This window comes from Amblyomma maculatum, chromosome 4, assembly GCF_055883805.1.
Source record: "Amblyomma maculatum isolate TAMU_Amacu chromosome 4, ASM5588380v1, whole genome shotgun sequence".
NCBI classification, from domain to species: Eukaryota; Metazoa; Arthropoda; class Arachnida; order Ixodida; family Ixodidae; genus Amblyomma; species Amblyomma maculatum.
Window position 1 is genome coordinate 181,766,637 of NC_139347.1, and position 19,778 is coordinate 181,786,414.

Sequence of the window (19,778 nt, forward strand, 5' to 3'; positions counted from 1 at the left end):
CAGCGCCCGATGTAGCTCAGTTGGAAGAGCACCGGACGCGATATTCGGAGGTCGTGGGTTCGGTCCCCACCATCGGCACGTTGTTTTTCCTTCTACTTAGTGTTTATCTTTCCCCTAAACAGATTACATAATTAATTTATGTGGTTACCGAAGTAAAATAAAAAAAAAGACTTGGCCTCGCCGACTACTGGCTTATTTCCTTCATGTATTATAACGACTACCCTCATTTCACCTTCATTTTGCTGCTTCGCCGTCTTGTGTCACTCACATCAGTACAACACCCTAAACAACGGATTAAAATATCAGGCGCTATGATTTTGCCGTTATGATTGCTTTGGAGCATCGGGGAGATATAACGAACCTATAGAAGGCGGGCTGGAATTAGCGGTCTGGCGAACTTCCCGGCGCCCCTTTAGGTCTGTGAGCCTCACACCATGCTGCACTCGGTCATAGATGGAGTTGAGCTTTTGCGCACTCTCTTGTAATTCCACCACTGGTCTGACGTGTTGAAGGCGTGTAATGGACCTCATTGCCTCTCGGGCTCAGTCATTATCTCAATGCGATCCCACTGTGCTCTTGTTATAGCTGAAACTTGGCTTGATAAACAATAATACGTGGCTGAAATGGCCCTCACCAATCGCCGTGCAACAAACGAACCAGGAATTCTAATCAAGCCCAAGGTCTGAACAGCTTGCTTTTTTGCTTCAGAAAGCCAAGCAGAGCAGTTTCTGACCGCGATCGGAGAATCGTCAAACCCATCATATTTATCCTGGTACTTTAATTTACTGGGATGGCTGATCGACAGAGGGGAAACGGACTTGCTGCAATTTTTAGACGTCCCCAGCCACTCCCGACCGACGTGTATATTGTTTTACTGCTGAAATGATGGTGGCCAATTCATGAAGCGTGATTAGGGGTACTATACAATGCTGATCGGCAAGGTAGCGTCCTCAGTGAGCAGATCTTCATGAGTGCTCCCACCTCGATATCATATCTGCGTATTGTAAAATCTCTGTTTTAGCGATTTCTTGTAAGCGTCATGCTAACAGGACGAAAGCGATGCTATGTAATGTCAGTGATGACACCGATCCCTGGGGCACGCCGCCTAGCGAAATAAATGATCAAGCCGCTTAACCACTGAGGCATACTGCCAATTTTCTTACTTTCAAGATTGATTCCATACACCGCGGGGAACTCTCAGAATGAGTTGGAGCATGTCACTCGAGTTCAGGATGGCAGTATGACTGAAGTCTTATGCCTTTTCAATATATATTGCTACGACAGTATGCACATTGTGCGTGCAGGTAGATGACAACTGCTGATACCAGGAAAGCCAACCCATCCTCTGGACGAACGCCAATTTGAGCGGGGTAACAGAAGCTGTGCTGCTCAATCCACTACGACAGTCATGTAGCTAGCATTTTCTCTGCCAGCTTGCAGATTGTTGGTGTTAAGAAGATAGGCCGTAAGTTGGCAAGGCCCGTTGAAGGGTTCCGTGCTAACGGAATAGGGATCACGACAACGGATTTACAGCCCCCAGGATTCCAGCCGGATTTCCAGCCACGCTTTGTTTAAGGTGTCTAGTATTGAGGTAGTGCAGAGGTAGTAAAGTTCTTAAATACCTCATACTGAATATTATCCGGGTCGGGGCTGTTTTCAGTTTCGCATCATCTACTTCAGCCAACAACTCGGGCATAGCGAACGCAAATCGTAACTGTGTCTGCGCTTGTTCCTCAAACTTTTAAAAAATTTGGCAATGAACATTTTTTCCTTGATTTTTGATACGCTCAAGCACGTCATATTCAGAACTGTGAGTCTTCCGCTTTAACTTTACATGTAGCAAGGTAGCGATGCTAGCCCCTGTTTTAACATTTCTTCCATTTAAAGCTCGTGCGCCTCACAGCTGCTAATAAAAAGTAATAATATTGTGGAAGAAGGCTAGGTCAAGACGGCGAGGTCGTGGCGGCAAGGACAGCGAAGCCTTGTCTAGCGTTTTAATCCGATCACCAACCCAGGCACGCCGGAGCCGGCGCCGCGGGACGATGATGATGGTATGTACAAATGAAAGAAGATGATGATGGCAAGTACAAATGAAAGAAGGTCCACAGAAGGCTCACAATATGTTTAATTGGAGATTAGCTGTTTATAACATTTCTTCTTGGAACCTGTGACTTTCTCAGCACATCACAAATATGTCTACCTAACTCTTCTTTGTACTCCAAATAAAATATTTTCCTCGTGACCTGTACATCTGGATCCTATAGGTTTTTGAAAAATTGAAACAATAAATGTGCACAAGTTCCTTCTGCTCTGATGATGATCAATCACAAATGCGTTTAAGTTCACGTCAAACGAAAGGTGATAATCACAGATGGGGACGAAGTTAATGAAAGTTCTTGTCAATAATAATAATGTCACAAAACCAACCACATGTAGGCCATCTAAGCATCGCCACCTAATATATGTAATGAAACCTTCAAATTCAGAAATACGTAGAGTTTCATCGCTAATGGAATCGCCCAACTCTGTAATTGGGCACGTGAGGCGGCGCAGAGCACAATTTTGCGCATTATTTTCTAAACATCGCAGGCTTTATATTTGCCGAATAAAATACTTCTCTACGAGGCTACATTTTGGCACCACCTGGAATGAACCATTCTAGTTGCATTTCACACCATTTGTACGGATAGGTGAATGTAATAGTAAGAGTAAATTTTAGCAACAAAAAAACGTTGGAATTCCTCACACTCCTTCAGTGTTTTCCATTTATTCTCACTCACGTGAATCCAGCTTCGTCGGAGAGGACGTCGATCAGCTTTGCCATAATTCCTGACATGCGCAGGCCTCCCTTTCCACCAGAGAAATCTAGGATGGCCCATGGCGCCCACTGCAAAAGTGCGAGAGCACTGTGATCCACATTCCTTTCTCGTGAGAAAGATTGCGGTCTCACTAGAGTCGTTGAAGTTGACATATTCTTGCTCAAAGATTTAGACTCAAGGTTGTTCGCTTAGACACCATGTAATGGACTCTGCTATGATCGGGAAAGGCGTACCTGTTGGAGGGGGGGCACAAAAGTTATATTACATTCAAGAAATATACAACATCGAAAATTCATTACGACCCTCACGATGTGCCTCAGGAGCAAATCCCTTGGGCTCCGAATTCTGAGAAAGCGATTAAAGTCTTCAAGCGCTACTACTGGACACGTCGCTTTGTTTCTGTGACGGCTTCTCTAATATTTAGTTATACTGCTGTTTTCGCAGAATTTTATAGCAAATCCGTGTATTCCAGGAGATGTATTGTTTTATTGTTCTGTTTATCATGTAGTCTCACATCATTTACATATGATGTGAGTGCTACTACACCGAGGGCTTTAAAGTTTCGTGTTGTTCGTATATTTTACGAAGACGGGCTGCATTCTTCATGAATGTTTCAGAGGAGTTATACAGAGAACACGCGGTGTGTGCGAGAATACGCACCCATTACATAAACACACAACTTTGTTTTGTATAATCTTTTTTTCGCAGACATGAAATATTTATTTTATTATCAGGGCTTCTATATTATTTCTTGCCTCCAGGGCTATTTTTATTCATCAATGGAAATCCAAGGTATTTTCTCCATTCTAAATGTGCCTAACCTTGATCTGGTAAAGACCAATTAGAGACAGTTCATGGTCGTTAGCATGCACCACTCTGCGAGTACAGTTACAGAAGAACCTATCTGCCCTTTTGACCATCTACGCTCAACACTAAAAATGTGCGTTCCGCCGTGATGGAGGAGGACCGCCACTACTTGGTGGTTTCAATCATTAAAGTCAAAGCAACTTTAGTTTTTATATATAGAGAAAACACTCCGATTAACTAGAGTCAACTCTCGCACAACATACGTAATCCCGTGATAGAAACTCATCGTCCTCCGCATCAGTAGCCTGACAGTACCCACAGTAGGGCGAGCCTTCTCCAATTTTACTCCATTTAACTCAGCCCTAAGCTAGCTGAATCCTTTCACCCCTACGAACTTCTTAACCTCCTCCAACTGCCTAATCTTCTGCCTCTCCCTGCTAAGCATTTCTTCCCTTGGAATCCAATTGGTTACTATTAGCGACCATCGGTTATCCCCTCTTCGCACTACATGCCCCGCCCAAGCCCCTTTCTTCTTCATTTCGTCTAGAATACCAGAAACTTGAGTTATCTCTCTCACCGACTCTGCACGCTTCCTGTCTATTAACGTTACATCTACTGTTTTTATTTCCATAGCAAGTCAGGTAATACCAGACTCTCCCTATAAAGCGTTGATTCAGAGATTCTGAGTTCTATCTAGCTTGGTAATTGGTCAGAATTTGTTACTACGTTAAAGAATTTGCGCGGTGGCAGCGGAGCACCAAAGCAAGAGGACCAGCGTGGCAGGCTTCTCAAACCGAACAGCCTGTGACGGCTTTTCTCCTCGAGCACGCGCCGTTCGACTTTATTATCGTCTTTCGCTGGCTGGAAACGTCGATCTTATAGCCTCCGCTTTAAAGCTTCACTGTGCGCTACAGGGTCCCCCGCCCAGACAGAACGGCGAAGTGTACGCGCCGATGGAGAAAATGAGAGTGCCTCGGCGGCAAGTAGATCCGCAGGTAAGCAAGCAACATACGAGGAGAGCTCCTGGGCAAGTGTTTCCAGGTATGCAGGTTTGAACCGATCCAAGACCACCTCTTCACGATCGTCCAGCAGGATAGTCGTCGAGTTTGCCGTCTTGTTGAGGCCGAGGTACGGGCCGTCGTATCAGGGAGTAAGAGGCACCTTTACAGCATCTCACCTTATAAAAATATTCGTGAGGATGCAAGGTCTGGGTGCACAAAGACCCGAGGATCAGATGATTGAGGCGGAACTGGGCGCAGGTGTTGAATGCAGTCCTGAAGGCATTGAAGGTACTGCAGGGACTGGGACGAGGAAGCCGAAGGGACACAAGCTCTCCGAGAAGACGCGGGGGTGCACCGGAGACGAGTTCGACCGCCGAACAGACAAGGTCACGACGAAGAACGGCGCATAGGCCAAGAAGCACCAAAGGAAGGCGGTCAATCCAGTGCTCGCTATCCAGGTGAGCAGTGAGGGCAGTTTTGAGCTGACGATGGAGCCGCTCGACCATGCCGTAGGCACTGGGATGCTATGCTGTGGTGCGGCAGTGTTTAGTGCCGATCAGATGAGTGAGGACAGTGAAAAGTGCATTCGAACTGGCGGCCGCGTTCCTGGTAACAATGCCGGGGCAGCTGAAGCGGGAAGGCCATGCTGAAACGATGGCTTTGGTAACTGTTTCAGCAGTGATGTCCGTAATGGGCACAGCTTCGGGCCGACGAGTGAAGCGGTCGATCATCAATCAGGATGTACCGGCAGCCATGAGAGGGAGGTAGCGGACCAACCAAGTCAGCATGAACATGGTAAAAGCGACAACCAGATGGCAGGAAAGACTGGGGTGGAGTCTGTATGGCGTATCACTTTGATGTCCTGGCAAGCAAGGAAATAGCGGGCCCACTGGCGAACGTTGGTGTTAATGTTCGGCCAGACGTACCGCTGGGTAACAAGGCTCTGTGTGACTAGGATGGCTGCTATTGTGAAGTAAATTGCAAATAGCACGAAGAAAGGCCTCCGGGATGAATGGGCGCGGTAGTGCCAATGACAATCGCACCAGAGCAATCCGAGCACCAGCGGATGAGGCACGAGCTGCAGACAGAGGACACGGGGATGGTCACACAGGGCTTGAAGCTCAGGGTCTGCTAGCTGCGCCCTGGCAAGACATTTTCCGTCCCCAGCAGATGTAGATATACCAATTGGGTCAATGCGTGAAAGTGCATCAGCTGCCTCATTGTCGATGCCTTTGATGTGCAGGATATCTGTGGCGAACTCCGGTATGTAGGCTAGGTGACGAAGCTCGCGGGCGTCGTACTTGGAAGAATTTGTACAGAACGCATTCACCCAAAGGCTTCTTCATCATCATCATCAGCCTGATTATACCCACTGCAGGGCGAAGGCCTCTCCCATATTTCTCTACTTAACCCGGTTTGGGGTGCGACCTAATGCCAGTGAACACCTCCGGCAACGCACTCCCTCACCAGAACAGGAGTTGGCCACTCTGGTGCAGTAATTGGCCGCAACCTCCTATGATAAGACCCCAAGGCTTATGATCTCATCATCATCAGCCTGATTATACCCACTGCAGGGCGAAGGCCTCTCCCATATTTTTCCACTTAACCCGGTTCTGTGCTAGCTGCATCCACTTGACCCCTGCGAACTGGGGTCTGGTGCAGTAATTGGCCGCTACCTCCTATGATAAGACCCCAAGGCTTATGATCTGTTATAACGTAAAATGTCTGGTTTTCCAAAAGTGGTGGTAATGCTGGAAGGGGGAGTAGATGGCAACAAGCTCGAGCCTAAATGCTCAGGCAGAACAAAACAATGGGCCAATATCAGAAATTCATCACCAAACGATGGGCCTACACTGGTCCAGGATCGCCGACGTTTTCCCGACAGACATAGTTCAGTACGCATGCAACGCATCTAATAATGGACCAATTTTAACACGTTCCCCCTATGCTGTACCAACATTTTCAAATGCGGGCATCATTGAACCAACTTACCCAGTGCTGTCCCGATATTGCACTCATCGTATTTAAAAAACTGGCACCGTTCGATAGGTTTGCCCTGTGCCCTCCCGATATTGGACTCGCCGTACTTAGAAACTGGCAACGTTGGACCAGTTTGTTCTGTGCCCTCTCGATATATAACTAGCAACACCATAACTAGAAACTAGCAACACCGGATCAGTTTGTCCTGTGTCCTCCCGATATTGGAGTAGCCGTATTTAGAAACTGGCAACACAGGACCAGTTTGTCCTGGGTCCTCCAGATATCTTAACATCCGCTTTAGAAATCGGTGATATTGGACTAACCTTACTCGTGTTCTCCCGATATCGGATGTGCCGTTTCTAGAAACGAGATACAATAGAACAGCTTGCTTCGTGTTCTTCTGATACCAACCATGCTGTTTTAAAAACCGGAGACGATTGGCCAAGTTGTCCCCCTATTGTAAGCGCCACGTTAAAGACCTGACTATGACTGGTTACAAAATTAATATTGTGTAACGATTGTAACATGCATATAGAAGCCATTGCACATTTGTGACAATAATATTTGAGCTGAATGGCATTCTATGCATTTACAGCATTGCTGTACTCGCCGAGCTTCGGTTCTGCGCCACATAATTTGTTGTACAGCTGATATTCATATGCTTCCTTAATTATTACACTTTGGTTCCTGAGAAAAGCGCGCAAGACGTCCGTATACCGAATCTAAAAAAAAAAAACAGTTTTAAAACCTGCTATGATTCAGAAGTTTTTTGCATAGTGGTGCCCAGCGAAATTTATATCACAAATTTCAATCTACTATTAACTGGGACTGAACTACATAACTGACTGAAATTTGGTGCTCGCAGCTTTTTCTGTCCGATAAATGAGACGACATTTGAAACGTGTACTGCGCACGCAATGACATTAGCAGTCAGTCGGTTGATAGCGAATTAATTTAGCGTTCTACATTGCTCAAACTACAAAGGGGCCCCTACGGGATGGCGCAGTGGTTACGGCGCTCGACTACTTTGCCCAAAGGAAGCGGGATCGAATCCCGGCCTCGGTGGCTGCGTTTCAATGGAGGCGAAACAGAGTGGCGTCCGTGGGCTGTGCGATGTAAGTGCACGTTAAAGAACCCCAGGTGGTCGAAATTTCCTGAGGTCTCCCCTACGGCATCTCTCATAGCCTGAGTCGCTTTGGGACGTTAAACCCCACAAATCAACCAAACTACAGAGCGAGTTATACTTACTGGCGCCTTTCATGCAATACGCGTATAGGCACGGAAAGTTGTACACCTGATCAGTGACGCGCAAAAAATTCTATCTAGACATACACGGTATGTAACAACCCATATTCCTGCATTCTTTGGTGAATCATTTCCTCCCTTTCCTGCCGACGGCGATGTAATAAATCTTTTTTCAGCCTAAATCATTACACTCTTGCGGAATTTTTATTCATATGTCATTGTAACATGCATTTTTTTATTTTTGTGTGAACTTCTTGAATTGTAAAGATGTTAATTATTGAATAAATAATGTGAAGTAGTTATCAGTTATAATTCTAGTCATTTTGGTTTTTTGTTGCTTATTCTTACGTGGTGTTGCAGCACATTTAGAATCAATGCCTCGTACAGCACTTCGCCTTATTTCTAGCTAGCCCAGATCACCACTGGGCAGATGGACTCGGCCGCCCTGCAAAACGTTTTGCGTACAGAAGGGTAGAATTTGTTCAAGCTGCAAGAAAATGAATAGATTGAAATGATTTGTTGTCAGTGGGTGACGTAATAGTTTATCAGAGAGGCTGCATCTGTATTATTATTTTAGTCATGGTTTTTTATGTGTTGTTATCTCTTAGTTGCTTTTTTATTCCTCAATGAACGAACAGGCCATAGCACACCGCCGCACATATATGCGAGTGTTTGGAGCAGTTTTGGAGAAACAGGTGGCTGAGTTGCACGTTTTTCATCGGAAAGTGGATGCTGCAAGCAGTTATATATTTCAAGATAAGAGAAACAGCAATGAAAAGGTTTGTGCGAGCTGCGGCCTCAAACACACGATCCGCGGCCGGCAGTAAGAAGGAGGTACTGGACAGTAAGATGAAATAGATGAGTGATAGGGGGTGTACAAGGGTAAAATTAATATTAAACTCTGTACACTAGCGCGACCACCACCCGCAATGTTTTCACTGCTTGTGACTATGAGTAGGAGCTAAAAGCGCGGGTTTTCCTCCGCCACTGCTGTTGAGATGCCAGCAATGGCAGTGGGGATGGGGGAAAGACGCCCGCCACATACACTTTGCCTCCCCATTTTTTTTCCCGGTCTCCTTTCCCACAAGAGTTCTAGCTTCCACCGTGTGAGGCGGAACCTGTTTTCACTGTCGCCTAACTGTGCGCCTCTCCGCGCGCGTTCACCCTTCTCCATTCGTATTGTGTATGCGATTTTTCTTTTCATTGGAACGAGATGGGGGAGTGAGGGAAGAGAATGGCTTTGTGAATTCTGTTCAAACTTGGTGTTTTCAGCGCACTGTGTGCTCGTGGTCTGTTTGCCCTCTATCTCTTCTCCCCTACCGTCGATGGTTTTCCTCTGCACGTGAGCGCGGCTTCAAGGCCGTTGGGAAACAGAACGAGAATCGGGAACCATGCCTCTGCTACTGCTGCTAACCCAAGATCGGGCTTGTTTGTCGCTGCCTGCGGCGCTAGAGAGAAAGGGAAATGGAGCAGCTCGCCGAAACCCTCCTTTGCTCCTCGAAGCTCGAGCAGTCGGGAGTTTTCGGCAGAAAGAAGCTGAGTCTGCGTGCGTGTCTCTGGCCAACTACCCCTTCTGTAATTGAAATGTTAGCTTTTTTTGTTTTGTTTGTTTTGTGTTAACGAGCATGTCCCCGTGTCGTCAGTGCATCTCCCAGAGAGATTCATGGTCGCACGATTGACCTCATATATGACGCTGTTCATAGTCTGCGGAAGCAAAAGTCACATTTGACACGTCATTACCGCTCCAGCGTATCCTCAGAAACCCGGCTTGCAAGGCCCTATTTGTATCAACTTCCTTCCGCCATTTTACGTTGTCAGTCGTTCTGAAATGAATGTAGTATATGCCAGTTGGGTTTTGTTCGCAATGAATAGAGAATGCAACAAAAAGCTGGGAAAACGTTTTAAAAGCAACTCTTTTGGCGAATTTTCTAGCTTGACGTCATGCGCAAAACACTGCTGAGCGAGTGAGGGTAAAGATTTCATCTATCATTTTTGTTGATATTGACTCTAGAAACTTTGACCACTTTTACCATTTCGTCTGTCATCTGTTGTGCACGTTGGTGATGGACCGTTCGTTCACAAGAGAAATACAAAGCGCTTTCTATGTCGATGCAGCCAGTCAGTAACTTCTATTTCACAGGCAAGTGAGCAAATTTCGCAACAACTGGCAGCGATATGGTAAAATGTTTCAAACTTGTTTGAAACTTGTCGTTCTTCCAGCTTGAGTCGCTGCAATTACTCAGAAAAAGTTTTTGCGACATAGCAGCAAAAATGGCGAGCGTGTTCACTTGCACGTGACAGAGCCTTGAGGAAGTGTTTAATGCTTCCATGTTGTTCTTTTTTTTTATGCTCAGTTTTTGGCGCACATAAATTCCTACGAAAGCGCAATTTCTGGTTCCAGATATAATTCTGCCGATGTTTTCCCGTGCTATCTTCTCCCAGTTCTAATGTCGCATTGTACAGCATGCGGAGGAGCGTAGACATCACTGTTTACTTTCATTTATGCTACAGAAACCAAAACTGCTCTCCAATTCATGCGTTCAGCATACCTAGAAACCTGTACTTGTGTATTTGCATGGAATTAATAAATATTTGTTTGAAGACGCAAATAAAATGCCACATCTATATTTAGTAAAAAAGCGTCATAAGCTCACGTATATATGACGTTTGGTTATGAACATGCTAATTTGGGCGTGAAACACGGCTTATTGGGGTTTTAAAGCAGAGTAATTAGGTACTAAACAAAATTATATTGTTTTTAACTGCCATTAGATGGAATTACAAAAATACTAAAAAAATATTGACTTTTTATAGCATTCCACATGTATTGCTGCAATATGTTTCCTGTTCTTTTATTTGTCACAAAACTATATAACTGTGAAAGAACAGATGCACTGCAAGCAGGGCAGAAGCTTTCAAGCCATTTGAGTTCATCTGTTGACAAGGCGCTGTAGCCGATTGCCTTGCACCTGCCAGCCGCCTGTATATTGTCACGTAGTGGTGACAAGCCCGGTCGCCAGAAACGAAGACACTGGTGTTGCACTTGAATGAAACTCTGTAGTGAACTGAGTTGCGACCACAAAAGAACTAAGCGAATCGGTGGCGGCGATAACAGCAAACTTGCTCGTCGGTCGCCAAACTAAGAATGTCTGTTCCACTCATCAGCGCTCAATTTAAAGGCTGTGAAGAAACATCGAGAAAAAGCCGCAAACGGTGATTAGCACAACCTGGAACATTGCAGAAACACACGCGAGTGGTCGGAATCTTCGAGAAACATCTCGGCGCATCTTGCGAGACAATGAAATGATACAGCATCGTCTCGGGACAACAGGCAAACAACACAGAATAGATACGCGCTAGATTCGCATTGATAAGGCCGCGTGCCAGCGGCTGTCTAAAAAGAACAAAGATTTGAATGATTCGCGGCATTGCTCCCCCCTCAAAAAAGCATCGCCTCGATTCTCACACAGTAAACAAAATACGAGAAATTAAAATAGCTAGGGTCTTTAGCGCTCGTAATAAGGCTTTAGGCGCAAAATAAGTACGATTTATGGGCGCGTCCGGGGCCGCTGACACGTGGTCGTGCCGTCGGGGATGACTTTATAATGAGGCGGTTTGATGCCCTGAAGAACTTCGTAAGGGCCGCAAGTACCGCTGTAAGAGACTTTCACTATGTCCACGGCAGCGTATCGGCGTCCAAACCCACACTTGGTCGCCCGGACTGTACTCTGCGTCGCGTTGTCGCAAGCTGTACCGCCAGGCGTCCGCGTGCTGCTGATATTTGATGCGCCATTGAGCCCTGATGTCCTATTTTGGCGCTATGTCGCTATATTCATAAATACTTGCGCAGCAAGCCATAAATAAAAAATAAACACTGGAAAAATAGAAGCGACGACATGCACCGTCCGGGTGTTCTGTCACCTACAAGAATATCGGCTACAACTGGACTCTCTTTCGAGTTCAAGTGTCGAGTGCATTTTCTATAGTCCACGACAAGCCTCAAACACCGCTGCAGCCATGATAATCTTTGAAAAAGATAAGGTTGCCAATGCCACAGAACTCCGCAAAACAATTTCAAATAGCGGGTTCCCACACCTATCAAAATAATCACTTCCTTATATTTTGGGGCTCGCGTCTGAAATTCACGCTCTTGATGTGAAGTAACATTTGTGAGGGCGAGGAGTTTTAATCAGACAGTGGCCATGACATGAAGCTTCCAATAGGTTTAGCGTTTGACCCACACTGCACCCAGCGCAACGCATGGGGGATATGCGGTACGCGAAGAGTTGGCCAGCTCAGCCGGTGTGGCGCTGCAATTTGCTCTTTGGAAAGAAACACTGTACTAACCTAATTAAAACTTTTATAACTGACGCTGATTATATGGCCACTTATTAGCACTTGGAGGCTCTATTCTAACACCTCTGTGACCGCGGGTAATCAGCACATTAGGAAGTTTTTTGTCTAAACGCTTATTTTCCCGAATTCCCATAAGCCTTCACTGATACACCCTGTATGAGGTAATCTAAAATTTAAATATTACCCCGTATATCATAGCATATGTACCAAATTATTCCGCATGAGGACGTAAAAAAGGAATTTTTCTGTACAGGTCGAAATTACTGTGACGAACGGGGTACTACAGTTATACACAAAATAACAGTGATTTGCAACTTACATTGATAGCAGAAACTCGTATGTGTGTTCCAGAGAAAGGTTTTCCTATCGGAAAGAAAAGACATGGTTATTTTCTGCAAGCTGGGCGGCAGAAAAGTGGTTATGATGAAAATACGAACATTCTGTAAACTATCGCTTTATATTTACCATTCACTTCTAAGAAATTACAAACATTACGCGGTCCTGTGCATCCGCTACTATGCCATTCAAATGTCATTGAGTACTGGACCTTCTATACTGTTCTCTTTGACCAGCTGCGCAACATCCCCGATCTTTTCGCCAGCATGTTTGTACTCCATAACGAGACATTATACAGACGCAATATGCGTCCAGACAGCGCGGACCTTTTACTGGTCGTTCCGGCTCATCTACGCTCTAGTCATCATCATCATCAGCCTGATTATACCCACTGCAGGGTGAAGGCCTCTCCCATATTTCTCCACCTAACCCGGTTCTGTGCTAGCTGCATCCACTTGACCCCTGCGAACTTCTTAATCTCATCCGCCCACCTAACTTTCTGCCGCCCCCTGCTACGCTTTCCTTCCCTTGCAATCCAGTTTGTTACCCTCAGCGACCATCGGTTATCCTCTCTTCGCACTACATGTCCTGCCCATGTCCATTTCTTCTTCTTAATTTCTACTAGAATGTCGGCAACTTGAGTTATTTCTCTGACCCACTCTGCACGCTTTCTATCTCTTAATGTTACCCCTACCATTTTTCGTTCCATAGCCATCTGGGTTGTCCTCAACTTAAGTAGAACTCTCTTGGTTAGCCTCCACGTTTCAGCCCCATAGGTGAGTACAGGCAAGATGCAACTGTTGCATACTTTTCTCTTGAGCGATACCGGTAAGCTGCTAGTCATAATCTGCGAGTGCTTGCCAAATGCGCTCCATCCCAATCTTCTTCTTCTTGTTATTTCCTTTTCATGGTCCGGATCTGCGGTTACTACCTGTCCTTAGTAGACGTAGTCGCCTACTACTTCCAGTATTTCGCTACCTAATGTAAACTGCTGTTTTTTCCCGAGGCTGTTGAACATTACCTTAGTCTTCTGCATATTGATTTTCAAGCCTACCTTTCTACTTTTCCTGTCTAGGTCATCAATCATTATTTGCAGTTCATCCCCCGAGTTGCTTAGCAAGGCAATGTCATGAGCAAATCGCAGATTACTGAGGTATTCTCCATCTACCCTTATCCCTAACTGCTCCCATTCCAAGTCTCTGAATACTTCCTCTAAACAAGCTGTGAATAGTACTGGGGAGATTGTGTCTCCTTGCCTAACACCTTTCTTTATGGTGATTTTGTTACTTTATGCAGAACTATGGTTGCTGTGCAGCCACTATATATATCTTCCAGCACTTTCACGTACGGCTCGTCTACCCCCTGATTTCGCAATGCCTGCATCACCGCCGAGGTTTCAACTGCGTCAAATGCTTTCTCTACGCTCTAGTGTCCTCGCCCAACTTCACGACGTTCCTACAGCAGGACACTTGGGAGTATCACGCACATATGACAGTGTTCGACGCAGATTTTTCTGGCCTGCTTTATACCGCTCTGTCCGTCGCTACATCGCCGCTTGTGAGCTGTGTCAGCACCGTAAGACACCCTCGCTTCCACCTAGTGGGCCCTTGCAACCAATTCCAGTGCCGACTGAGCCGTTGTCTCGTGTGAGCCTCTATCTTCTGAGGGCTTTTCCGACATCGACTTTTGGAAACAAATGGATCGCTTTGGCGACTGATTATACCACCCGATATGCTGTAACCAGGGCTATCCCCACCAGCAGCGCCTCCGACGTTGCCGACTTTCTCCTGCATGATGTCATCTTGATTCATGGCGCTCCTCGTCAACTGCTCGCAGATCGTGACGGCTGTTTTCTCTCTCAAGTGGTTCATGACCTTCTCCGCTCATGCGCTACTCGTCACCAGTTCACCACGGCCTACCATCCGCAAACGAACGGTTTTACTGAGCGCCTCAATCGCACACTGACCGACATGCTTTCTATGTGTGTCCGATCACCATCGTGACTGGGACGTCTCCTTACCTTTCGTCACGTTCGCCTATAACTCCTCACGCCATGATACCGCCGGATACTCTCCCTTTTATCTACTCTTCGGCCGTTACCCTTTACTCCCATTCGACACCTTGCTGTCTCTTGACGACTCTTCCTGCAGCTACGCTTCGGATGCCATCGCCCGCGCTGATGCCGCCCGCCACATTGCTCGAGAGCGTCTTGGAGCGTCTCAGCGCTCTCAAAAACGTCGTTATGATCTTCATCACCGAGACGTCGACTATCCTCCTGGTTCCCTCGTACTCCTTGGCACCCGGCTCGCCGCGTAGGTATGTGTGAGAAACTTTTGCCTCGTTACGTGGGCCCTTACTCCGTCTTGCGGCAAGTCACCGATGTGACCTATGAGATCGCCCCTTTACAGCCCAAGAATCCTTCCACAACCCCTCATCCAGAACTCGTGCATGTCGCCCGTCTAACCGTAATCATTCGAGTTCTCCTGTGCAGGACGCACCGGGAAGCTGCTTCTTCGGCGCGGGGAGTACTGTTACGGAGCACAGTATGGAGACGACGACGACGTGCTGATGTGAAGTTGGGAAGAAGACGACGATCAGGCTAGCTGACTTCGTTTTGTGGTGTGCGGTGTATCGTGTGCATCTAACAGTGAACTAGCGTCTACTACTGTGTACTTTTCCTTAACATTATTGTTGGACTTCATAAGGAAAATACAGGGGAGTGGTGAGAACAGAGGAGAGCAGTGCAGAGGCCCAATGCAGCCCATGCTTTCTAACAGGCGTTCATAAATATCTTAGTTTCCTCCCAAAAAAACCCTTAACCTCTCTTTGATATACCAAACCACCATGCTGGTGTCATAATTTGCAACGAAGCGAACATCAGCATGGCGCGCTTTCTTCCATTTGCGCGCACCTCTGAAGCGAAGTTTAATGGGCTGCTCACGCCTTATTCCCGAAAGAAATCTTGAGTTCAGCATGAATAGCGTGCATAAGACGATCTGAATAATTTCGCCCACCGTTTTGTGGAAGTGGTAGGGACGAGATATGTGGCATTTGCCCAACTAAATGGACATCAATCCTTGCTCCGTCCAAAATCCTCGAAAGCTGGGGAAAAAGAAAAGAGAAACCGTGCGCAGTGCACCCACTACACTTGTGTAATATAATTCCCCATAACAAAGTTCGGTGTTTATATTTTTGAAGCACTTTCGTCTACTTTATTTCACTTCTCTAATTGGCGCGCTCTTTCCCATCAATAAAGGCGGTACATAGCTAATTTTTAAGGAATTCGTTGACCAGGAATCGAAATGAATTAAATACCTTTACCCTCTTGAGTACGCACAAGGAAGCCGTAAAATCAGCTTAGCAACTGTACTTTTCTTAACGTTCAAGTGAGACTCCACGACAGATATCTATCCAAACGGGCACAAGGATTGTATTTTGTTTTATTTTCAGTGACTACTTAGTCGTAGCTTTCTTTTCCTTGCTGCCCCTAGAATGGCCCCTAGTGTCATCGTCTTCCCTAATTCTTTTCAGAAGTTAATTTTTGTATAAGTATGGGAATAGACACTAGCATCTATTATATAAAACTATGCAAAACGATGCCTATAAACACAAGCAGGCATTCCCATCTTTCTGCAAAACTGCATCAGTTTAGGTCACGACAAAGTGCACTATTTTCTTGATTCCAACTTTAACCTAAATTTGTTGACATTCAACAGGCAAAGTACTGTTATTGTCAGAAAGCCTCAATTGCAATTTTAAATTCAACGTGACCTTAAGTGTAGGCCTGCTTACCTGTATGATTCATGTCGAAGTGCTGGGGTAGGTGCATACAGTTCAGAGCGTTCTGTAGCCTCAAAGCTCTGGCCTGACACTACACTACATTGTCACAGAAGGTACTGTCATGTCATCACCGTCTACGACCTAGCCATTCATAATTCTGACGTTGCGAAAACCTGTTATAATTCCGCTCAACATCTCTTGCTCTGTCTTTATCAGTGTAGCCTTATTTTATTGGTGCACACTGAAAAAAAAAAAAGATACAGCCCGTATTGCCTCGCATTACATTTCACCAAAACGAAAAAGCTGAAGGTTGAACGCTTTGGATAATTTTGTGCGCTTCGGCACTTGATGGCGCAAATACAGTAATACGACTCCCGCCGCTTCATAAATGTTCACAACTATCCCGAGCTGCAAGGATCGAACTACTTTCTGCAATGAAGATCCATATCAAATCGATTAATGAACCGCATTAACTACACTTCAAGTGGAAGCTTACTTCGATCATTCGCTAAATGGTTGTTTCATTCTGAGGCTATATATATTTTACTGACCATAAAAGGGAGAATAAAGATGACTTCAAGGACATGCAACGTACACTGTTTCGAATTCAGCTTCTAGCCCCGTTAAACGACTTTCATGCATTTTTCAAAGAAGGAGTGCTTTCAATACGGCCGTATGCCCGTATTTCCATCCTTTGAGCCTGAATGATAGCGTCATTTGAGACACAGCGAAATTCAGACGAGTGGGTTTCGCCTGTTTACGATCACAAAAAAAGTCTTCGTGGCTCGTATTTAATGGACGGCTGGTTGAGGGAAATACGAGGCAAGACCGAAATGGCATGAAAGTAATGGTTCACTAAAGCGAACCGCTCACCCGAACACCGATTCCTTCATCATTTTTTTACGTATCGTTTTCAGCGTTGTAAATAATTTCAGCTACTCTTTGGCTTGAATAATGCCATAAGGGACATAATTTGCCGAAGCACGGGATAGCCTCGGACCGTAGTTATGGATATTAAAGTTGGTGTTGAGTTCTGTCATGTGTGCTCGGCGCCAAGTTAATGGAAGGCTCAAGTCCAATACCACCAGACGCATATTATAGACTTTTGTTTTTGATAGCAAACCAAAATGCAGTGGGTGGCACTTTTACCACAAACAGCCATCATATATATACATATGCGCTTCATGAACTCAATGCATTCCACAGCCATCAGATGATTCAAAACAGTGAACACGGACTGCTTTATAAACAGAAATATGGTAAAGGTATTTCTTCCGCTAGAAAATACACGGCCGGAATAAAAGTGCACAGAACGCACTAACGGCTTTTGAAGTCACATGTGCTGTTTATTTTCACCCTTGCAGTTTCTTATATGTACTACCAAATTAGGCGAAACATAGCGCATGTCATGTTTAATCACTTGAATTCCTACTCCCACAAGTGTTTCTTCATTGGTAATTGAAAGTGACGTATGTAATATATTCTTTAGGCATTTGGCGATGGTGTATAACTCGCTTTGTACTTTACAATTCTTCTTATCAGCGGAGGACGTCACGTCACCTGATACATATGGTATGCTTGTGATATACGTTCTTCGTAATTCTTGTATTGAATCGCGCCGTTCCAGAAAGGTCATCCTGAGCGATAGTAAGCATTCATGCATTGTGGAAAGAGAACAAAGCATGGATCTTCTTTCATACAACGCAATGATCGGAGCTGTTTTACTTTTGTGAAAGCAGTCGTTACAATTCTCTGTCTTCATCCTGCGTTCATATATCTGACAATGAAGTGTTTGAATCATCTCTGTAACTGTTTTTGTCTTATGCTTTGTAGAACTGTACCCCCCACTGTAATGCCACATGTGGCCTGTGGGTAAAAGAATAAATAAATGAATAAATAAGAGCGCCTTGAGTTTCCTCTTTTCCAAACCGGACCCGTATAGAACGATTGTGCTCGACCTTCAGTAGACTACAGCCCTAGCCACGCGGGTGTAAATAATGTATGTCTTTCCTTTCAGTCGACGTGGCAAGACCGCAAATGCGCACATTTTTTATCGCTTTTCAAGATACGGACTAAAAGTTACCATTCCCTGGTAAATCTGTAGGCTTTGCGAGAAAAAAACATCCCGATCATGTCTCTGGCATTTGAAAGTCAATGCTTGATATGGTCCATCTTTGTGAGTGCCACATTTCTCCGCTCGGTCGGTGGATGGTGTGACGACATGCGGCTGCGTTTGGCGAGACGCTGGTAGGAGACGACGCTCCTAGTACAGCAGATAGCCGACGGCTCCACATGTGGGATGCTAAACAAAGCATAAAACGCAGGCTGAAAAAGCAAAATGGGACAAGAATCTTAGAAGACGATTCGCGAGGCATATCAAGGAGATTGAAAGCTACGCGATCAAATAGTGCGAACAAAACTGGTTCAGCAGATGCGACGAAATGGAGGGAGGCATGAATGTCCCCAAAACGTGAGGCATGCTTCGGCATCTGCTGGACCCCACAAATTCAAGAACTCAATCGGGAATAACATTGGCAAAAGTCAAACACGGCTTTGAAGGAGACGATGCGGCGTTTATGAATCAGTTAGTAAAAACGTACGTTGCAGACAACCAGCGTTCCCTCTTCCCGAGCTACGGTGGCACGCTCAACGAGGCGCTCTACCATCACGGAGGCAGAGGTAAGGGCGGAAATCGTGACTAAAACTAAATCAGCCCCGGGCCTCGATGGGATCACCAATAAAATGATAAGGAATCTAGATGATAACTCCATTAGTCTTCTTAATTGGAAAAGTTTGGATAACGAGCCAGTTGCCAGATCAATGGAAATGGCAAACATAATACTAATATAGAAACCGGGCAAACCCCTGCGATTGGAAAATGTGAGACCAATTTCCCTAAACTCATGCGTAGGGAAGTTGCTTAAACACGTAATACAGACGAGATTAACGTGCTTCATGGAGCAAAACAACTTGTCGCCGCACGAAATGGTCGGTTTCCGACCACACTTGTGCACGCAGGGCGTAATGCTCCGACTAAAGCATGATATCATAGACTTGCCATCGAGAGACGCTAAAGTGATTCTGGGCCTAGACTTCACTAAGGCCTTCGACAATGTCAGACAAGAGGCTATCCTCGAAGGGCTCGAAGTGCTCGGATTAGGGGAGAGAACGTACTACATAAAAGACTTCTTATCGGGCAGAAAGCCTACATGATATTTCAAAAGTTAGAATCTCCTACGATAGAGTTAGGAAGCAAAGGCACACCGCAGGGCTCAGTGCTATCGCCTTTTCTATTGAACGTGGCAATGACAGGTTTCCCGGGTAAACCTAACCAAATCAAGGGGCTAAATTTAAGCATGTATGCGGACGATATCAACCTCTGAATTAACCAGGAGAGCGATGCGAGTACGGAGGAACGCCAGCAGGCAGCGACCGACATCATTGTCGATTACGC

General features: G+C 45.6%; 1 protein-coding gene across 1 annotated transcript in view; it reads right to left on the bottom strand.

Moving 5' to 3' along the window:
• Nucleotides 1-2,836, bottom strand: part of LOC146193779 (glutamate receptor-like) — a 40,037-nt gene extending 37,201 nt beyond the window's left edge. Inside the window, exon 1 of the mRNA XM_084602821.1 lies at nucleotides 2,781-2,836. Coding sequence (XP_084458947.1) covers nucleotides 2,781-2,836 — 56 coding nt within the window. The remainder of the gene's footprint in view (nucleotides 1-2,780) is intronic.
• Nucleotides 2,837-19,778: the final 16,942 nt, after the last annotated feature.